We start from the raw sequence: 22,043 nt of genomic DNA, 5'->3' as shown, positions 1-22,043 counted from the left end.
ACATACTTGTCTTACTTAGACAATGAAAATACATATGTATACAGTTATCTATAAATATACTGGAAGCTACAAAAATGTGCTTATGCACCCTTTACCCCTGGAAATCAGTTAACGTCTAACACTTACCAACACTTTATGTTTGGGAATAAACAGTAGTAAAAAAAAACCCATACGTGACTGAAATAGTTGGAAAAGTCATACTATCATTTTGGCAATAAATTTACTCATACCTGGTGTGGATGGTCTCTCCAACATATTCAAATGATGGTAAATAAAGGCTTGACTGTCATGAACTGTGTCCATATCAATTTCCTCCTCATCTTGAGAGTTTGAGAACTAAGATATCAGGAAACAAAAAATACGCAGATGCTAATAACTTGTAAGAATATCACTAAATAGAACTTAAAATACTCTATTTTTGTGGTAAACTGGGGGTGAGAGGGAAAGGAAGTGATATCTACCACTGCGAAGGAATAAAAATTCAGTGAAATTAAAAAGGGTCAGTGTGTTTTCTTCATTCTAATTTACCATGAAGCTGTGCGAACAGGAGCATTAACTGTCAATTTTAGTTCTTTTCAGCCAATAAAGAATCTGATGGAAAACGATTTTTGCAAAGTAAGTGTAACAACTACTGCACACATACACACAACGTGTCTTTTGTTTGAACACAGCTTTAAGGGAAGTCAGCAGAATCCACTGCTGTTATTCTGAATATCCTACATATTGTGCAAGTTGAATTTCCATTTCTTACTCTGATTTTGAGTTTGACTTTACTGTCTTCATTCTTCTCTAGTATTTGCCCTGGCTCCAATGGAGACCCGAGTGGCATATCAGCCTTCCTCTTCACCCCCTGCTGATGACCAGAAATGCTGGATGCTGTTTCCTTAATAAGATGATCATCCTCCTGAAGCAGCATTAAAAGACCAAAATTAGAAGATAGCAAGAGCCATGTTTCAGCCTAAAAGAGACCTGATAGCTGAAAACACTTCTGGGTGAAGTGGGTGATTTGAACAAAGTTTTCCCTGTAGTTCTGGCAAAAAGTATTTTCTAAAACCCTGCATGGATTTGTGCCAACCTCTCCTACAAACATAGTTTCTCTTTACTTCTATCCCTTCTCCTTCTGCATATCTACCATTGGCATCTTTTCTGTTCCTTCTCACAATCATGGTACTGTTGGTGTGCAACATTTGCTGCCTGTGAATAGCCTTTCTATAAATCTGTGCCTTGCAGACTCTCCTCAGTCCAATCATAGCTGAAAAACTGTGATAGCCTCTGATTTACACATGGGATTTAGCTAAATCTTCTTTTAGTTAGCTTTAAAAGCTAAGGCTTACTTTCTTGAATACAAATCATAACAAGCACTTATAACTTGGGTTTGGGTTTTTTTTGATTTCACAACAATATTATTAAAAAGTTAAACTGTTTTGTAAATTACTGCCTAGACTGTCCACAGAAACAGGGTCAAAGGAATATAAAAATAGCAGGAGAGTCTACTAAGTTCCACATACAGTCAGTAAAACAGGAGATAGGTGCTACAACATGCCCAATACACAAAATATAGAAGGAAAAATACCACAGAAGCAAACATAATTAAGAGCCCACTAAAAACCAGATAAAAGCTGTATCATAGACTCTCAAAAGCATAAGCTGCTCCACTGAACTGCTCCTTCCTCTATCCTTCAAAGGACATACAAAAGTCTCACAGATTTGCCCTGAACAATTATAAGTCAATTTTATAAAATTAGTGACTTTTACCATCTTCAGCAAATTCAGTGTCACAAGTCTACCAGTACTTATTTTAACATGTTTATGCTCTCGGCAGATAGAGTCTACTTTAAAGAATCTAAATGTTAATCTGATGTATTCTATCACATTAATTAATTTTCCTTCAATTATGTATTTCCCTTTTTTTAACCCTGCTGTTTAATCCAACACACAACTGTTGTGAATCACTTCTGGATAAACTTTGCCTATGTGAGAGGCAATCTTTGGTTTATGCTTCTAGTTCGATTTTTTTAACAAGGAAAATCAGTTCCCTGAATTCTGAGGGAGTTATATGGAAAATGGTAACCTTAAAGTAAGGGGTAGGAGAATGGAGATAAGGCATAAGAAAAGATACAAGGAATGAAGTATGAATTGAGGCTTATATTTCACACTAGCGTACTGCTACTAAAAGCAGCCTCCTCCTCTTCCTCACAGATTTCTGTCCGGGGCTGCCACAAGTTATTTGTCTAACTACATGATGAACTGGGCCAAGAAACTGAACCAGCAGGAACTGTCTGTTCATAAAAAAAGATATTTTTCAACTAGATCCTGCCCTGATCCAGCTCACTATGCAGCAACACTCTGCTATCACAAAGGAGGGTAGTATAGGAAGAAGAAGACTTACAACTAAATTTTTTTTATTAAGATTGGCTGCAAAAAAATTTGGATGCTCGCTGAACCAAAGCCTAAAAATCTGCCAACAAAATGTCTACTGCTAGTTAATTCTGATGTTTATTAGCAGCAAATTGGGACTTATTATAAATTGTGTAAATATGTAGGATAGCTCTAATGATGTTTGACTCCATTATCATTTTCTCCCCCTTCTGGAATTGGCCTGCAAGCTACTGTGATAACTTCTGAATATAAATGATACAGAAATCAACCATGTGACTGAACGTAATAGTAAACCATCCCATTCAGAAGGGGGGAAAGAGTTTCAAACATGCTGACCACATGTTCACATTCTCTTTCAGGATTTACTCAGAAGCAGTTTCAATCAAATGTAGCTCTTGAATCTCATTATTTCCACGTCTGTTGAGTTTTTCCCCGCATGATTAAATCTGTCCAACAAAAAGACTTGGTCTTGCAGCAGTGGCAGTTATTCATAAGAAAGGTAAGAATTGAATAAGCTCATAACATCTATTTTTTAACTATGCAATGGATTCTGTGTTAGGACTGAAGTCTCCACAATCAGAAAGGTATGAACCTTAATGTATATGATTTTTCAGAAGTTGTTACAAATCCTTCAGAGCATGGTACTAAATAGTCCGATTTATGTGTTCACTGAAGATGTGGTAAAGTTCCAACTTTCACATTTCTTAATGTTGTTTAAAAAGAGATATATCTATTTTAAGATGTAACAAATTTTTTGATAAAAGGGTTTGTTTTGGAAAATTGCATAACTTGCCCTTAAGCAATATTCTTAGTCTAATAAAAAAGTTTTCATCACAGCATCAAACATTTCTGTGAATCGCTTCATGTCTCACAAGCAATATAGAAAAAGTTAAGTTTTATAAAGAACTGAAATAATGAGACTAGAAAAAAAACAAGTAAAAGCTTGCATACGCTATGCAAAACAGTTAAAATGCTATGGTATATGCCAGCTTTTCAAGTGGAAGGAATAAACAGTAACAAGGTATAAAGATAGCTTAGCTAAAGCATGAGAAGCTTGAACACAATACAAAATTAAACCAGCAAGCAAGACAAGGACTCGGAGTCAGCTGAATGGGATGTATGCAGATAGTTTGTGCTTACAGTGTTCTGAAATCCTATTGACTGTCCGTGATTGTTAGTACTATTCACAGGTTCCTGATTATTTACAACTGATTCAGGGATAATCGTTGGATTAAGTACAGCTTTCTTTTCTTTCAGATTAAGAACAAGACCAAGCTCTGGTAATGGTAAACAAGAAGGTCTACTGAGGCCAAAGAGTGTGAAATAGAGATCCACAGCACCACATCGTAATCTCCAGTCATGTGAAGTTCCTAAAATCCAAAAGAGATTATTGTTAATACAGAGACAGTATCTTCTCCTCTCCCCTAAATAAAGCAGTTTAAGTGACCTGGATCCACCAGAGTATGACATTTTCTGTACTTAAGATACACTTCCCTCAATATTCCTGCCTCCTATTGACTCAAATTCAGCTGCCACAACCTGTTTAAAAGAAAGGCTCTAAGTTGTTTGGATTGTAAGCTAAACACGTTTGCAGAACAAGAGTGGAAAACTAAGCGCTACACTAACATAATGAAAACTACAACGAAAATACCACATGAATTTTTCACTTGAAGTTTTACTATTGGGCAATTAAATAGAATATTTTGTTACCAAAATGGCTTCCAGCATCAATGGATTTGGGCACACTTGCTTGCGTATTCCATGAAATATAGTAGTAGCCTTAAGTATGACCTTCTGGAAACTACACTGATAATACAAACCAGCAATGCATAAACATGCTTTCTGACGTCACTACTATGTCATGCACTTCACTGGGTACTCAACAGTTTAATGTGGATTCATACTGGAGACACGGATTCTTACTGCACAAAGCAATGCTTCACTGATTTTTTCACTGTAAACTGTGTACTGCTTTTGTTATCTTCATACACAAATGGTCAAAGCACGTTTGGCACCAATCACAACACAAAGACATCTTACATCTGGTGCAACGCTGCAAATACAGTGATTCTGGTGTGAACTCAGCCCAGCTCTTGACTGATTGAAAGTTTATTGAACATATTGTTCCACAGCAGGAACAGAACTCTATCTAGTAAACAAGACACAGATGTGCCAATGCCATGTTAATGTGGCTGTGCAAGACTTAGCATAAAATAAAATTACAAGGTCTACCTCTGTAAATACTAAGTTTCATGGGGCTAAGTAGTGTTTTGAGTGAGCTTAGCTGTATGTACACTTAACTCAGTTAAAAGTGAAAGCAACATGAATATTGATCTGGACATTTCTAACATTAAAATACTCTCTAGAGAATGACATATTCACAAATATTAATTTAAAAACTATTCTAATATTTCAACAACAAATAATTGACTCAACTTCTTAAACCAGTACATCTTTCAATGATAAGATAAATTCCCACTCAGTATCTCTCTCCTAAGCTTAAATAAAATTGGTTGCAGACTTGCTCTGCAATCTTGGGAACTTGTGAGCCTTATCCACATAATGCAGATTAACACAGAAGGAAAAAGAAAAAAAGATTATATATATCAAGCAGTCTGCTTTCCATTCCATATGCTTATGTTAAATGAAAGCAACTCGTGATTGTAGGATTGTGCAGCTTTAAACCTGGCTACTAACTTGTCTCACATTAGCAAACATTTTTTCAAGGTACCCTGGAATGCTACAGTTAGCCCTTACAGAAAATAAATTGAAACATTATGTCATCTTAATGCACAGAAATTTAAGTACTTAAAGCCCCATGAATCATAATAAGAATGTATACCCTATTTGTTACTTGCAAAAAGAGGTAATGGTTGTAAGAAACACTACACACACTCTTCTCTCAAGAAGAAGGAAAAATAAACTCTGATGGGAACACCAAAATTGTTTATTTTCTGTGCCTGACACTTGGCAAATCCTATGAAACTGAACTACTGGTGGTAGTTTCCCCATTTCAACCCCTGGAGTGTATCTGTAAACTTTTGAACACTAAAAATAATGGTACGTGGAGAACAGACAGCCTCCAATGACCTAAAAAAGCTATATAAACATTTATATGTAATCCATGTAGTAATGTGCCAGATGTTAAAGGGCAGTTTGTCAGTACTGGATAAAACTGCTTTAGTAATGAAAAACAGGTCAATGGTAAAGATGCAAGCCCTTCTCTCATTAGGATCTTTCCTAATCACACAAAGCAAATTGAGCCTTGAATTTATAACATACTTCTAAAAATCTCGTTTAAATTATCTATACAAATGTTATCCTCTCATATTCTGAGTTTAGTAAAAGAGGACAAAGACAGACTATCTAATCTAAAGCAAATTATAAAGCAAAAGGTAGTACAGATGCCACCATTTGAGGAAACATTTGCTTTGAACACCTGGGTCAAAGAAACATTCTATGCCAAAGTACATCAAAGCATACTACAGTAGTAGACAAAAGAATGAAAATCAAGGTTTGGTACCCCATGTCACTGAGACAGTTCTGGAGGTACCTATATGACACTGAACCTCTGAGACTGAATTTTCAATTTTAACTATTGAAACTAAGAGAGCTCTTAGCATATTCTGAAGCAAGTCTTTAATGCTTATTTCGAAAAACCTTACAACAAAAAGGCAACAAAACAACCAACCAAGAAATAAAAACCAACCTGAATTCATCAGTTTCCAAAGCTGATCTACCAAAGCTTCATTACATAAAGGGGACTCCATGTTCTTGGTAAAAGGTGGATTCTTAGTCAGCATATCCAGAATCTTATGCCTGAAAGAAAAACATCTTTATCCAAATGAGTACACTAAGAATACAAAGTCTGTTCAGTCTGCCATGTTCTTACAAGCTTATCCAACACAGGACCCTTATTCAGTACAGGATTTCTTCAAAAATTTTAACCAATGTTTTATGCTTGTAGCTCTTCCTTCTGTCCACAATATATATAGACTCAGATTTACTCATAAGCAAATAATAAAATTTAAAGATAAAAACCAAGGTGCAAAGCAGCAGGACTTATTAGACATTATTTTTAACAGTTAGGTACCAAACTGTAGCCTACATTATGCTCTTCTCTTTAGTAACAATTTTTTTGCACACTGACTTTATGATTACAAAGAAGGAGCAAGTCTGGCAAATAAACCCTTTACATACTGACACCAAAAAATTTTTAAACAACTTTATGCAAAACATCAGGACCAAATCCAGTGACTTGCACATTTTTCTGGAAAGGAACACTCTCATCTCTGAAGTTACGCTGGTGTATAGAGATTCTACACTTACATGCTTGCTTACAGTATTTACACACTGAAATTAAAGTAGATACATTTTTCCCTTTCCCCACTTTTTCTTTAAATTTGGCCTTGAAAACATTTTATGAATGAGAATAATTATTTGTTCCATTACTTCTTATTTTCAGTATGATCCCTTTATAGCCAAGCTTTCACTTTGCTGTTTTATGATTTGGAACAAGAAAAATATTATAGATATATTTCTTCTTTCTTTCTTTTGAAGAAGGCTTACACATTGCACTCAATCCAAATTTAAACTCCTCTTCAAAAAGATACAAATAAAATTAAATCTCCTTCCTAGACTAAAGCTAAACCTCCTCTAATGAGTGCAAATGTACTTACTTTCATTAAAAATGACAGAAATAAAATATAGAACAATCTTGCAGCTATGATCTTTGCAAAAAATCACCTATACAGAGAGAGTAAAAGTAATACTATTTATCTTTGAAACTCAGTATTTTAATGGTGGCCATAAGAAGAAAGTGTCAGGGGAAAAACAATTATCATGAACGCCTATGTTCAAAGGTTTATAATCAATGTGCTAAAATATCTGCTGAATGGTGAAAACAAAGCTGGAACAAGCAATCCTACAAATTACATCATATTTTCACACGTTATCCTTTCACCCCATCTACAGTCTAACAATTGCTTTACACTTTTTGCTGGCAAAACACTGTGTGCACGATACCTCAACCTTTGTCTTTTCTAAGTATTACAAAGTCTTTTTGCTACATGCAGCATCAGATCTATTTATGATCAGGAAGCAACCTCTAACTTCAGACTTACACCACAGGGGCTGAACATAAAGAAGAGTAATATAATGGAGAATAAGAAAAGAGTACATTAGTTTCTGAGGTGTGAACTGTTGAAACATCAAAACATGTTTCAATTTATATAACAAGAAGAAAAAACTGGTTTGTGAAGAAGCATTAATCAGCTCAGCATCGGATCTGTTCTAGTGATTCCAGGCCAAGAATTTACTAGCAGTTCCCAGCGTTGTTAAATACTGGCTCTTTATTAACTCACTAACCTTATGTAGGGTACAGGATCATTCTGAACCATAGTAAGTAACCACTGTAGTTCTTCATAGCTCCTATCAACTGCAAAGAAAAAGAAAATAAAATGCCTATAAATATGCATAAACTGGAAGGATTTTGATCAAGACAATCACAAGTTCCTGAATTTGAACACAAACAACTTGAATCACTGCAACTGAAGAGGAATTTCATTAATTATATTGCGAACTCAATTAAAAAGTAGTTTATACGGAAACAGAAACATGCACAAAACCCCTTCATGCCTCAGTTGTTTGACAACCACCAACGTGACTATCAGCAGGTAACTGCCGCTCGTGAGTGTTGACTGAGATCACAGAGTAAATTATCATCTTGATACTGTGTGCTTCCTAAAATGAACACATCCACATATCATTTCAACTAGCAAAACCATCCTATTTTCCATAGGTAATAGAGAACCTAAAATTCTCATGCGTAGGAATCTGCGAAAGATTATTATCTATAAATAGAACAGAAAGAGGACAACTAGAGGGCTTACACAAAACTGAAGCAAACTCCTCTCAGTAGCCTTCCTTAGTTTTTTAAATCAGTATACTTTGCAATTCAAATGGGTTTTGAAACCTACCAGCACATGCTTCTAGAAAATTGCTGCCTGTCACTGTTAGAAACAAAATCATCTTGTTTAAAATTTAAATTAGATTAAAAAATTCCTTTGATTGTCCAAGTACCACTGCCAAACAGGAACCAACACAGGCTGTCAGCAACACCAATTACACAAACCCTGTTCAGATGCAGAAATGTATTAGCTCACGTTCTGCACCACTTAGACCACAGCTACCCCATTCTAGATGATGCCACGATCTCAGATTTGACTTAAAAATCAAAGAAATTTTTGAGAAGTTATGCCTAGGACATAAATTTAAGGGATTAGTGACTGCCTGTGCTCAAGTCCATACAGTGCCGGTTTTACTGGCAGCTCCCTTCTTTTGGATAAAAGGCAGCTAGAATACGGCATATAAAAGTTGTTTTGCGTGCAAGAAAAATATTATTGTATATCGTATATAGTAGTATGATTCACAATCATAAGCAAGCTGTGATTATTTTGACTGCTAACAAAAGGGATTTTGAAATGTTTTTTGATTAGAAAATGAAATTTTTAAGCTGACAGTATTGGATGACAGAACCAAGAAACACCATACTTGTGGTTAAGGGAAAGGGGGAAGTCTTTGGTTTTTAAAGTTATTTGTGCTTGAAATAAAGTAAGTCTCTCCTGCTATTTGCCTTATAGTGTAAATGAGGCCTGAGAGACTTCCAAAGCTTTGCTATTAATACAATTAACCTGCTCTTCAAGTTTATGAAGCAACTACAAAACATTTTGGGGAGCAATGACAAATTAAACATGACCTTGGGCAAAACCAATCTTATTAGCCAGAAGAATCACAGAATCATACAACAGCCCAGGCTTGAAGGGACCTCAACAGATCATCTAGTCCAACCTTTCACAGGAAAGGGATAAGATTATCAAGCACTTTGTCCAACCGCATCTTGAAAACCTCCAGGGATGGAGACTGCATCACGTCCCTGGGGAGGTTGTGCCACTGTGTGATTGTTCTCACAAAAAATTTCTTTCTTGTATCAACATGAAACCTTTCCTGGTGCAACTTTTACCTGTTGCACCTTATCCTCTCCATGTGGCTCCTTGTGAAGATTAAGCCTCCATCCTCTGTAGCTGCCCTTTAAGAACTGGAGTATTGTGGGGAGTTCCCCATAAGCCTTCTCTTCTCTAGGGATAAAACACCTTCAAAGCCTTCCCTCACAGGGCAGGTCCTCCAGCCCTCTCATCACCTTTGTGGCCCTCCTTTGGACTGTTCCAGTATGCCCACATCTTCCTTGAATTGTGGTGGCCAGAACAGGACACAGTACTCCAGGTGCAATCTGACAAACAGGTGAGGAGAGCGGGATGATCACATCTCTATCTCTGCCAGTAATGCCTCTGTGGCTGCAGCCCAAGATCCAGTTTGCCTTCGTTGTTGCAGTGTGCACTGGTGGCTCATGGTCAGCTGGTTGTCCACCAGGACTCACAGGTCTCCTTCAACGTTGCTGCTCCCCAGCCACACAAATCCCAGCCTGTGCTGGGCTCTTTGGTTCTGCTGTCCCAGGTGCAGCACCTTGTGCTTGTCTTTGCTCTTCATACAGTTCTTGCTTGCCCACTCTTCCAGCTTGTCTGGGTCCCTCTATAAGATGGCTCTCCCTCCTGACGTGTCCACCTCATCAACCAGTTCAGTGCCCTCAACAAGCTTGGTGAGGCTGCTTTCAACGCCATTGTCCAGATCATTTATGAAGATGTTCCCTTGGGGACCCCACTTGTGACAGGCTGCCAGCCTGAGCAAAGACTATTTATCGCCATCCTCTGAGCGCAGCCCATGACCCAATTTCCTACCCAGCTCACAGACCACCCATCCTGTCTTTGTCTTGCCAGTTTGTCTAGGAGAAGACTATGGGAAAAGAAAGATGTGTGGATTTTCATACTTCTGGTAGACATAAAAAGAAGTGATTGCTTTCTGAAGTAAAAAACCTCTTGGCTTTTTTCAGATTACAAGAGATGGTACATCAATTCTCACTTACCGCAAAACATCTGAGACCCTAAACATTCATGACACTTTGGAAACAGTTTGTTGTTACCTCTTCTAAACATGCAACTACTTTGTTGTATACATATAGCTACTAATAGTCGGACAACTTTCAGAAGTGAACTTTAAAAAGTTAATAAGCCCTGTTCACTTCGAGCCAGTTTAGATCAACTGTCCAAGTCCTTATATGCTGCCTCAAGCATTTTACAGTTACCATGTCTCAAAAAAAAGACTTACTATTAAAGGCAAAGAAAACAACTTACTCAGTTCCATGGATAAATTATTTAATTTGAAGTAACTTAAAAAAAGGGCAGTGCTATTCCTACCCTTAGAGCTGATAGAAAAACATGGGAGTTCCACAGTGCCCCAGAAAATACAGACTTTCCTTTTTATGGAAATTACAAAATCTGTCAGCTTCCTTTACAAGAACTGCTAAAACGCCAGCTTTGGCACAAGCAAGAGGCATTTGATAGCTGCTGGTTTACAGCCAGTACGAACTGGAAACCAGGTAGCCAGAAACAATGAGAATCAGACCTCTTGGCAATAGACAGCAAATCATTTCTCCTTCCAAAGGCAGGTTTAGGCTCAGTGAGACAAGCGCTTCTATATGGGTAGCTGAAGAAGTCAGTCAGCACACTAAGCTTCCAGATTTATCCCTCCATTGAAGACTTGCAGTCTAACAGCAGAAGCTCATGTGGTTAGTATTGGAAGGTTGTACCTGAGAAATGATATAATGACCAGTTAGCCAGTAGGCTGTGCTGTGAACTATTGTGACTTTACAGCAGATAGATATTTGCATCTGATACCTCTGCATCAGAGAAAAAAAGCCTTTGGCAAGGGGGCAGGTCAGGTACAGTAATACACTAATCCATCATTTCCAGATCTCACAGTGAGCTCAGTCAGAAATTATGTTCAACTTAATCACTGATTTCTTCAAATAATCTTTCTACTACTTTTTACCATTCAAATTTTACTTTCCTTTAGACTATTTTAAGCAATTTATCCAATCTTGCTTATACAGCAACTCATTTGATCAGCTGTTTTAAAGCTGCACTGTATTACTTTGCAGTACAAACACTTTCTTATCCAAGTTAATTATTAAATATAAACACCATCCATGAAAGGTCAAGAATTTAATGAGAAAACATTATTTCTATCACTTTTTCTTTCAAAAAGGCGGGATGAATTAGTGAGGAGATTATTCTAAGTGAAGCAAGCTGATGAGTAAGCTTTCCATTCTCCAGCAATCTTTCCACTAACACTCTGTGAAGGGAGGAACAATGCAAGTAGCCTAACAGAGGCAGAGATGCTCAGCACCAGCAGAGTTCTGAATGCTAGCTGGGTATCATTCACAGAGTCACCAAACAGTGTATGTGCAGTGGGTTATGGGTACAGAATGTGTGGTGAATTACAAGACTGATGATTGAGCCTGAGACTGACACTCAGTGCACAGCCTCCCTTGAGGTTAGTAGTTTTTTGGTATGACAGTCTGGATTCAACCTGTAAGCATATGCCTCAATGCCAGATGCATTCACTCAAAGACTACAACTGCCTTAACACCTCCCACTGCCTATCTAGTTTGAGAAGTCTTTGGACAGAATGACAGCATTAAGATCAAAGTAATAAACCCCTCAAAAAAAAAAAAAAGAGAAAACAGTTACTAATGCAAAAAGCAAAAGAAACGTTCCATTGCCCTGAAAATAAAATCATTATATAGTTTTTAACTGCCACCAGCAAATCTGGCAGGATTGAATCTGAACTTCAAATGGCATTTAAGAAAACTACCCAGTCCTTTTTCAAGGACCTGCAACAGTCAGCTACAATACAGACAATACTAGAAGAATGGAAACATCTCACAAACATAAGCTGTGTGTAATAAATGGCAAAACAGAACCAGCCAATAATCTAAGTTTTCAAAACACAACCATAAGATGCATGCAAAAAAGCAAAACAGATTATCAAGAACATAAAGCAAAACCAAGAACTCTGACCAGCAATTATGGCTGAACTTCACTGAATCAAAACCACAGAAAATGAAGTGTTAAAAAGAAATTACCAAAACCCCTTACCACCGCTCACTGTGCTGTCTATTCATTATCTCAAAACTTAGGTAGCTGATTCAAACACTGAGAAACAATGCTCATCGCATCTTCATAAAACTTGCATTTGCTAGGACAAAGCACTAATAGAAATCTTAGCTTTTTACCAATACATCTGTCATCACACAAGCTTTTCTGGTGCACACTATTTCAACCTATTATTAAAGAGGTATTACATTTTTCTGCTATATCACGTGTTACAAAGTGCCAAAATACTTGACAAAAAGTACCTTTTGTGTAATCAACGACAGCATCCAGTGCTGCTATTCTGACATCTATGAAGTGCCCATATTCTGCATATGACTTGAAGAGAGCAGGATCACTTGGGACATGACCATTCTTCTGGAGCACCCGAATAGCTTTTAAACAGCTAGGTGAGGTAGAAAGAGGAAATTTACATTAGATTGATAAAATGCCAGACAAGAAGAATAAAATTACTTTCTTCAAAATCAAATATTGCACTTCGCTAGAATTATATTATCAAATTAACATGCTATAATTACTTTCACAGCACTAACACATAGCTTTCATGAACTCTGAATGAGGTAGAAACAAACAGAATTCCCCATCATGTCAAATCTGTTCCTTGGTTTCAGTAGAACTAAACTAGCATACAGAGAAACACAGTTCAGATTACACAGTGTTATTGTTACAAGGCAAAACTTTCACAAAGAGACTTCTCTTTCATAAAGAAACTTCTTAAAGAGGCACAAGTACGATCACCTTATGCCTGCTATTAAAAGTCTACGCTGGTAGAAATTAATGTTAAAAAAGCAAGCAATCAAAACAAACTTGCACTATCAGCTTTTGGAAATTGGAAGGTATCTGACACATGATTAAGACCCACAAGCTAAAATCTCAAATATTAAGTATAGAAGCGTACATAAACCCCCCAAAAGTAGCATTAATGTGTCTGCTTCTCCTTACGTGTACAACTATTAAACCACACCTGACTGTAATGGTATGCCTGTAACTGGGAAGAAGCTTCTCCATATTTAGGAAACGAGTAATTTCCTCAAGAATAAGTCGAATGTCAGGATTTAAGTTATCCAGTGTTCGAACTTCATTGTTCACGCTGACTGCAGGAGTTACAGAGTTGGCTAAGGCATCGATCAGCTCGGCACGATAGTAGTTGTCTGAAAACTAGATAAAACCAGCATTTAAACACAAGCAAATATAACAGTATATATTCTCTAAAAGAAAAGAAATGTTGAAGCACTACTACAGAATAAGATCTTAAAACAAAAATCATGTGAGAAACTGCACGAGAAAGTAAAAGGGGTATAAATTCATTCTGAAAATGGATTGTGATTGAGCAATTAGGCAGTATCAATCAGTAATCATTCTGTAACAAAAGCATATTAATAATAACACATTGCTTTATACAAATGGAAAAATCAGGCATTGAAGATTTTCCAGGTATGGAAAATAAAAGCCGTTATTCCTAAATGAGAGCATCTAAAACTACCTCTCTGTTTCTATATTCCATGTCAAAGTTACTAAAGTTACTGAGTGCTTAGCACCTCAGAAAATCAGGCAGTTTAGATAACAACTTCACAAGCTTTTGAGGTGAACTAACAGACTCACTGGTGCTTAGTGTGGAAATTCTTGCTTTTTCATTCACCCCTTTTACCTGGGCTCACCCTCAGGAAGTTTCACCCCTTCCGTTAAGCTGGCTGGTATTATTTGTTGGTCTTGTTAGGGAGCAACAAGAAGTACAAAGCTAAAATTTAAACACCAGGAAAAAGCACTGGACTTGATTTAACTTAAACTAAAAAAACTCAATAGCTGTCAGATTCGGTAGAAGATGTCAAATACATGTGTGGAAGGGATGTGTGGCAAAGTGAGGTGGGGTCTCTCCTTTGGTGGTAGGCAGATGTTAGAACAACCCATCATGTTTTGTGACTACTGGTGCTCGCATTCACGTGTCTAACTCTCTACTTCTCCACCCTCTATCATCTCCTTATTTCAGTAATATTGCAAAAAGCATCTCGTTACAGTATGTGTTTCTACAGACAAGAAAGTGAGGGCTAAGATGCTTCAGATTTGTTCCACTTAAAATTTTGCCAGCAGTTGTAAACTCTCTCTGTAGCTAGGGAGATGGAATTTTGTATCATCTCAGGATCTTAAAGGTCATCTAATCATCCTTCGGAGATGGTCTGTGTGGAAAGAAACTTTAGATGACAACACTTCCAACTCAAACACTTCAATTTATTAATGTGGCTTTCAGCTGTTATTTAACTAAATGAAAACAATCCAGTTCTGAAAGCTAGAGCTGACATTCAGAGCCCAGAACCCCAGAGTCCTATGTATTGTTAAAAAGTGATTATTTACTTTCCTTGCTCTTTCAAATACTCTTCTTGAGATAAAAAAAAACAAAACAAAACAAACCCAACGAAATGAGTGCTTAACTTCGCAGGCTACATGTTAGCCTCATGCACATTTTCTCAAAACACATAGGTCTTTCAAATGAAAAAGAGTAAAGTAAGTAAAGTATGTGTGCACATGAAGACAGGCGGTTCCTTTGTAAGTCAACAAGCACAAAGAGCTTTGAAACATCCAAGAAACGCTGCCATAGAAATGTCAGCTGCAGAACATTCTGTAACATTTACTGTTTAGCTTAGCGTATCACCTTTTCATCAACTCTCCCAGCCAGATTTACATTAACAGCATAAACCATCACGCAGTATGTTAACTAAGACCTTTTTCAACAAGAAAGTGAGGGATTCAAATTAACACATTCTTTACCTTATTCTTCCTGTTATCGTTGTACTTGATCAAATCCAAAATAAACATTAAAACCTCCTTAGGACAAAGGTTGTGAACATCTCTCAGAAGGGCCATGGCAACAGGCATAGTCTGTGTAATAAAATTAATACTAACATCATTCTTATATTAGTAAAATGATGGCTATAGCCTGAACTGAGCAATGAACAATTTAACAATAACGAATCTCTGAAAAGTTGTACAGAAGTGCTTTTTGAAAGTCATACACACGCTATAAAATATTCAGACCAAACCAACTGTGTCATTGTTTAATAATTAGTCATAGTTCAGAAAAAAACACGCTGTACATGCAAGAAAAAAGTCTCAAGTCAAGGTAACAAATGAAAAATAATGAAATACAGAAAATGATGCTGGAACTGTCTGAGACAGGCACTGAATTTGGGTGTTTTCATGTGAACACAATTTCTAGGTTTCTCTTACCATCGAGAGGTATAGATCCAATACAGTCAGTGAAGCCAGAAGAGTTATTAGCCAGACAGGTATTAGCCTGATTAGGTATTTATTTTAGAATGAGCTAAGCAGCTCTCTAGGCTCCACTCACACAGACTCAGGAATTTTACTCTAGATCAATAAACTTCAGACATGGGATTCAAAGGGAGAAAGGTGCAAGATTTAGTGTGAAAGAATGAACAATGACAAAAAGAGCAGAAAAACACAAAAGAAGGTCAAAAAAAGAGACATGGGGAGAACGATGGCACGATTAGAAAACAAAATCTGAGTTTTCTCCATACTGAGGAAAATGAAATCTGTTGAATAATAACTCAATCATCCAATAATTATAAAATGAATCTTGAGAGAAAACCATTGCGACTAATTTTTGTGATTCACTGTACAATCAACAACTGTAGGTTCTAGTATATAAATCTGCATTAACATCAAAATAAGCTGCAGCAACACGATGTTGACAACTGATAGGAGAGAGGAAGAAGGATTATGTAATGCCTTGAACTGAAAAGCCCACTAATTTAAGGTAATATTTATGAGATTTTATTTGCAACACGATATCATTGCCAGTAATGAATAAGAACAACTTCTTAATTCACCTAAAAGACAAAAGGATTAGCTTTGTTACTGTGCACTAAATTCTATTTAAGAATGAGCTCATAAATATTCACAAATAATTACTGTATGTATGCAATTTATTGACTGATTTTTGACGAACATGGAACAAACAGATGCCATATAAGAAAAAAAACAGTTATTTTGTACTTTTATGAAGGGTAAAGCAGGACTGTGCTGTCCATGTTCCTGCAGTTGTCAACTACAGTTGAGTTTTGTATTTTGACATTTCTTTTAAAACATTCAGTGGAAAAACCCAAATCTTACCTTTTGCAGAAAGTAGCTTTGAAAATTCATGAAGTTGTTGGTCTTCACAATGTTTGGACAAGTCTTACAACAAAACATTCGGGTAAAGAGTGACTTCATGGCTGGTGGTCCTGTCCATGTACTTACCATGGAATTTGCAATCTGTGTAATTAGGGGAAGGGAAATTGTATTAACATCACCACTGCAAATTTAGTTTGGCTGTGGAAGAATACACATTTCCCATAATCAAAAAGAATAATTGCCAAGAACATACTGTGCTTTAAAGAGATACATATTTTCATCAATGTATTATTTTACTTTAGCTAAGCTTTCACTGCCATCTGCAATATACCTTCTCTACAATAAAGGTAAATTTAATGAAAATTGTTCCATTTGGAAGATGTCTGCAAATAATTATCTTTCCATGATAAACTTCTGTTCCGAATTATTCTTTTATATTTTAGATGAAAATTCTGTGTTTATTAAGCCAAGTTTTTGACTCTATGGAAGCCAGTGATGGAAGAAGCTTTTGCAATACCAGCCTCCCAGATTTACCCTGCCAGTAACCTCAGCCTAGACTTTTAGTAGATCTCAGCCACCCTTAGACTAAGACCACCCCCAAAGTGAAAGGCAAATCAGACATCTCTAACTTCAATCATAATTCACAATGAGACTATGACTGAGACCAATTTATTGTTATAGTCTGTTTTGGTGTAATGTGGGAAGGTTCAACCAAGAGAGAAAACTGCTCTTGTGCCTTGTCAGCATCCTTGGTTTCATACATTTGCAAGATCTAGAAATGAACAACAGTATTTTCAAATTAAATCAACAGTAGTTAAATCATCATCTCTTCAGTATTTTTTACCCTTATAATGTGTTTTGACTCATTGAATTTCTCTTTAAATACTGACAATCCAAATTTTCTACTTATTCTACTGATATACACTCTGAATTAAATGTATTTGCACATTCTCCATACCACAATGCAAGTAGCCTGTCTTGCACTATTTCTACTTAAAAAGACTGCAAGTACATTTTGTTTCTGCATCCTTCAATTCAGTATAGCATAAAAAACTGGACATAATTGTCACGCACAGCTATGCAACTTCTCAGTGTTGGGGGAGAGGGGGCGCTAAGTGGTGGTGTTTTTTTAACGCTTGTAGCACATCACCAACACTGCAGTGGATCTGAAAAGGGAAAGCAGCCTCCCAGGAATTAACATTGTGACATTGTTTTCTCTTACCTTGTAGGGTTATTTGTCATGAACTACTCAGCAAAGTGTGTGTGTGCACACCCCTTCCCCCGCCTTCTTTACCAATGAGGACTGAATATGTAACCTAGATACTTTATGCCCAAGAGAACAGACTGGTTTACAAAAAAAGTATATGGTATATTTGGAAAGTGCAGTAAATTCAGTTTTATAATTGCTTGTCGCCTATCCTTCCTCTATACCAACATGTGCTCACCAAGAATGTTTTACAATAGTAGCCACGATCCAACTAGAAGTTGCAAATCAAGGAAAAAGAACTCTCCCCCAAAATAAACATGAGGGACTTTGTTTTTTTTTTTCAATGAAGAACACAAATCCTTAATATTTACAGGCTGCAAAAATTAAACTGAGTTAATGACAACAGGAAGTGATTCTTACCAAGTGGAACTACTAACAGAATGTATTACACTTTCCTCCTAGGTAACTTACATAAGCGCATCTACAACTCCATCCTACCATGCTCCTTCACCTTGAGTCAGTGTCACAGCCATATTTTTTACTTAGCTGTCCTGGGTTCAGCAGTGGCAGTCATCTTTCTCCTTCTTAGGAGCTGGTGCAGTGCCAGGGAACAGCGCTGATAACACTGATGTTTTTAGTTGTTGCTCAGTAATGTTTACTCTGACCAAGGACTTTGTGAGCCTCATGCTCTGCCAGGGAGGAGGGGAAGCCGGGAGGAAGCAGAGACAGGACACCTGACCCAAACTGACCAAAGAGGTATTTCATACCACAGCATGTCATGCCCAGTACATAAACTGGAGGCAGTTAGCCGGAAAGGCAGGATCACTGCTGGGGTCGGGCTGGGCATTGGTAGGTGGGTGGTGAGCGGCTGCATACTCTTCCCTTGTTATTTCACTTATCATTATTATTATTGGTGGTAGCAGTAGTGGTTTTGTATTATACCTTAGTTACTGGACTGTTCTTACCTCAACCTGTGGGAGTTACATTCTTTCAGTTCTCCTCCCCATCCCTCTGGGAGCAGGGGGAGGATGGGGAGAGTGAGAGAGAAACTGTGTGGCTGAGTTTAAGCCACGACATTAGCTTTATAATCTTTTTTCTGTAAGTCAACAACCTTATTTGTAGACCCAAGATTATTCATAAAACTGAGCAAAACCAGTTATGATTATCTGCAGCCCAACTGCCTGATAATTCAAAGACCAAAAAAACCAAACCCCACTGCATTTTCTAAACATTGCAACAACTGCTTTTTTAATATTTACCTGTGAATATCCACTTCCAAATACTCCAAGTGAATGAAATATTTGAAGTCAGATATCAACAATACCAATACAAGTACATACGCTGGCAGTATAACATCAGTATTTCATAATATTATAATACTTTGTCACAAACATTTCTTGGATTTTGACTTTAAAAATATGGCCAAAGGATTTATTTCTGAATTTCAGAACAGGTACTGAATTATTCTCAACAGGTAAACAGCAGAAAACAAGCTATATGCCAATAATCTGAACTCCACAAGTGGTGATGAATAAGTATGCCTTTATGGGCACAAAATATGTCAACAACATACCTTTTCAGAAATTCTTCTGTGTTTCCACCCAGTTGTTTCATAAGGTTCTCTAATTTTCATTCTTAATGCTAATTTTGTGTCTAAAGAAAAAAGATCTTTTGCTCTAAAGGCAAGTATCTGGCTGTTAAATATTTAATTTCAGACCAACATGATGTTTATTTTGTGCCCCTATTCAATACGAAATGATATAGGGCAGCAATGTGAATTCATATTAGACAGATGAATTTCAGCAATTCAGAGTTCTCAACAGAAAGGCCAAGGAACTTCCCAGTAAAATAGAAAAAATATATTTTGGATCTGAAAAAAATTAAACAGAAGTCTTTTATTTTTGCCACTTAATGAAATCTGGAAAATTCCCTTGTGGTTTTCATGTCTGACATCTCAATTTTGACAATTATGAAAGCCTTCTGCAGTCTCCACTTACAGACTAAAATAATACAGCTTTTCTTTCAAATCACTCATGTTAAAAATACTTGGCAAACACTTTTAAGAGGTTAAATATCAAGCCAGTTTAAGAACTGCGATGAGTTTTGAACCATTTTCAAACGTTTACAATGTCTAGCAGATTTCTTCCTTTGCTCTCACTCAACACAACCTCACCTTTGCAAGGCAGAAGCAGGCCATCATTCTCACTCGGTAGAAACATTGCTCCTGTTCTAGTATATCCGTCAGTGCAAGTCGTGATGCTGGAGTGGGGAACTTTTCCAATGCCAAAATGGCTTCCTCTTGTGCAACCACATCTCTCTCATATCGAAGCTGATACTGCCACATGAAATCAGATTGTTCAAATTCTACCTTCCTCAGTACTGACATATCAGGGTCTATTCTTATCCAGAGCAAAGGGGAATCAGCACTAAGAAAAACACGAAAAACATTAATAGCTGAGAACATTTCAAAACTGTAGAAATTCAATAGCTGTTTTAGCTTGTTACAAGTTATTATTTAAATATTTAGGTTCAAAGAACCAAAAAAATAATCTAACTTAGAGGGGACTTTTGAAAGTCACCTTTACTGATCTCCTGCTTTCAGGACAGCAATTCTGCAGCCTCCCAGGGCAACCTGTCCAAGCCTCTAAGACTTCAAAGTGGATACAGCAGTTTAGTATTTTTAACCTACAGATCTGAGTTCATGGTAAACTACTGTACGATCTCAATATATTTAATGCTATGACCTCAAACACTATAACTTTCTTAAGTGAACAGCACCCCTACAGTTTAAGAATACAAAAAAAAAAAAACAACAAAGAAAATCTGGTGGCAAACACCAGCATTTTTAATATATTTTTTTAATCAACAGATATGAAAGTGTTTTACAAACACACACATGCTGGGATATTGAAAGCTGACAAGGGATAACCATGCGAATGCACAAAACTGCCAAGCCAAATAACAAAAGTTAAAGTATCAACAGAGAAGATTAAGGTTTTAGTCCTACAGATGAAATTACTTAGTTGTATTCCACCCAAACAAACATTTTATACTTTAGTATTTACACAGCATCATGACAGCGTAAGTAATTTATAGGAGCAACAAGTACAAACTATAGAATAAAGTCTCTTACTCAGTTTTTCACATTAAATTGGTAACAACAAAATACAGACATAGAATTAGGATAGAGTTTGGAACAGAGAAAAAAGCATCATTATAAATATAATGTGCATTTCTGTACACATCTGTAGAATATCTAGAATTAATGTAAAGATAGTAGCTAGAGAGGAAAGGAGAGTAAAAAGAAGAGTTCATACACAGGATTTAGAAGAATAAAAAAGAATAAACGCTACCATATATGCTTGGAAGAGTCCAAACTGGACAAAAGAATGACAGTATTGGAGATTAGGTTATCAGATAAATAATGTATAAGTGACTTGCATAAAATCCTATACCACTTGAAAGGCAGTTCCAATATTATTACTGAAGGCTCAACTTAGTGTAATGCAATGGCTACTTGAACATAACAAATATTTCTGGTAACTGCTCTTAAATATAATTAAAAGTCTATTTTACATATGCCAGCTATCATATAGAAATGATAACAATAACTTGCTCAATGTAAATATTGTTTATTATTTCTCATCATATTTCAGATGAGGTTAAATTTACAACAATCTCCAGCACTTTTAAGGTGACAAGCAATCAATCCATTTTCAAAGACACACTATTAGTTTTCAAGAGCAGATAATTTACTCCCCTCAGCCAGCAAACAAGGTACAAACACCTTCAGTACTTATGAGAACACCACTGGTTCAAACTCTAGGAGGGTAAAGCAGGTTGAGCAAGAATCTGCTTCCCAAGAGCTAAACAATTCCAACTGAAATTAATGCCAGTATGAATTATAGTTATAAAGCATTTCATCACCTATCTTCAATCTAAAAGTATTCTTTTGTAATTAACCACAGATTTCAGGAACTTGTGTGCCTTAGTGCCAGTTTAATGGTCTTCACTGAAGTCCAACAAAAACTGCTTGCTCTTTGTTTCAAGCAAATTCTTATTTAGATTTTACCTATAAAGCCAGCAGAAAGATATATGTCTATGAAAGAATCAAGTAATTATATCACCTTATTATGCCTAAGATAATTTTTTAAATCTGATTAGAGCAGTTAACCCATACATTTACACTTCGCCAACATTTTCCCAGCTACAGAAGAAATGTCTCAAAGAAGGCAAAGAAATGTGGTGTAGTCTTGAAATTT

The 22,043-nt window shown here is 36.6% G+C and overlaps 1 protein-coding gene across 3 annotated transcripts in view; it reads right to left on the bottom strand.

Annotated features, from left to right (window-relative positions):
- TAF2 (TATA-box binding protein associated factor 2) overlaps positions 1-22,043 on the bottom strand; it is a 63,464-nt gene that overhangs the window by 11,783 nt on the left and 29,638 nt on the right. For 2 of the 3 annotated variants that reach the window (XM_061447806.1, XM_061447807.1), the window contains exons 16-25: positions 19,955-20,207; positions 16,575-16,715; positions 15,210-15,320; positions 13,411-13,604; positions 12,692-12,831; positions 7,747-7,816; positions 6,089-6,198; positions 3,520-3,749; positions 752-904; positions 231-336 (exon numbers count right to left, since the gene is read on the bottom strand). In XM_061447806.1, coding sequence (XP_061303790.1) covers positions 231-336; positions 752-904; positions 3,520-3,749; positions 6,089-6,198; positions 7,747-7,816; positions 12,692-12,831; positions 13,411-13,604; positions 15,210-15,320; positions 16,575-16,715; positions 19,955-20,207 — 1,508 coding nt within the window. The remainder of the gene's footprint in view (positions 1-230; positions 337-751; positions 905-3,519; positions 3,750-6,088; positions 6,199-7,746; positions 7,817-12,691; positions 12,832-13,410; positions 13,605-15,209; positions 15,321-16,574; positions 16,716-19,954; positions 20,208-22,043) is intronic. The other variant, XM_061447808.1, reaches the window with a different exon arrangement.

Source organism: Pezoporus flaviventris, unplaced genomic scaffold (assembly GCF_033815535.1).
Source record: "Pezoporus flaviventris isolate CSIRO_AGI_PZ_B2104156 unplaced genomic scaffold, CSIRO_AGI_Pfla_v1 ptg000007l, whole genome shotgun sequence".
Lineage (NCBI taxonomy): Eukaryota > Metazoa > Chordata > Aves > Psittaciformes > Psittacidae > Pezoporus > Pezoporus flaviventris.
Note: the sequence above shows the minus strand (reverse complement) of the source record. Positions and strands in the feature narration are given on the sequence as shown.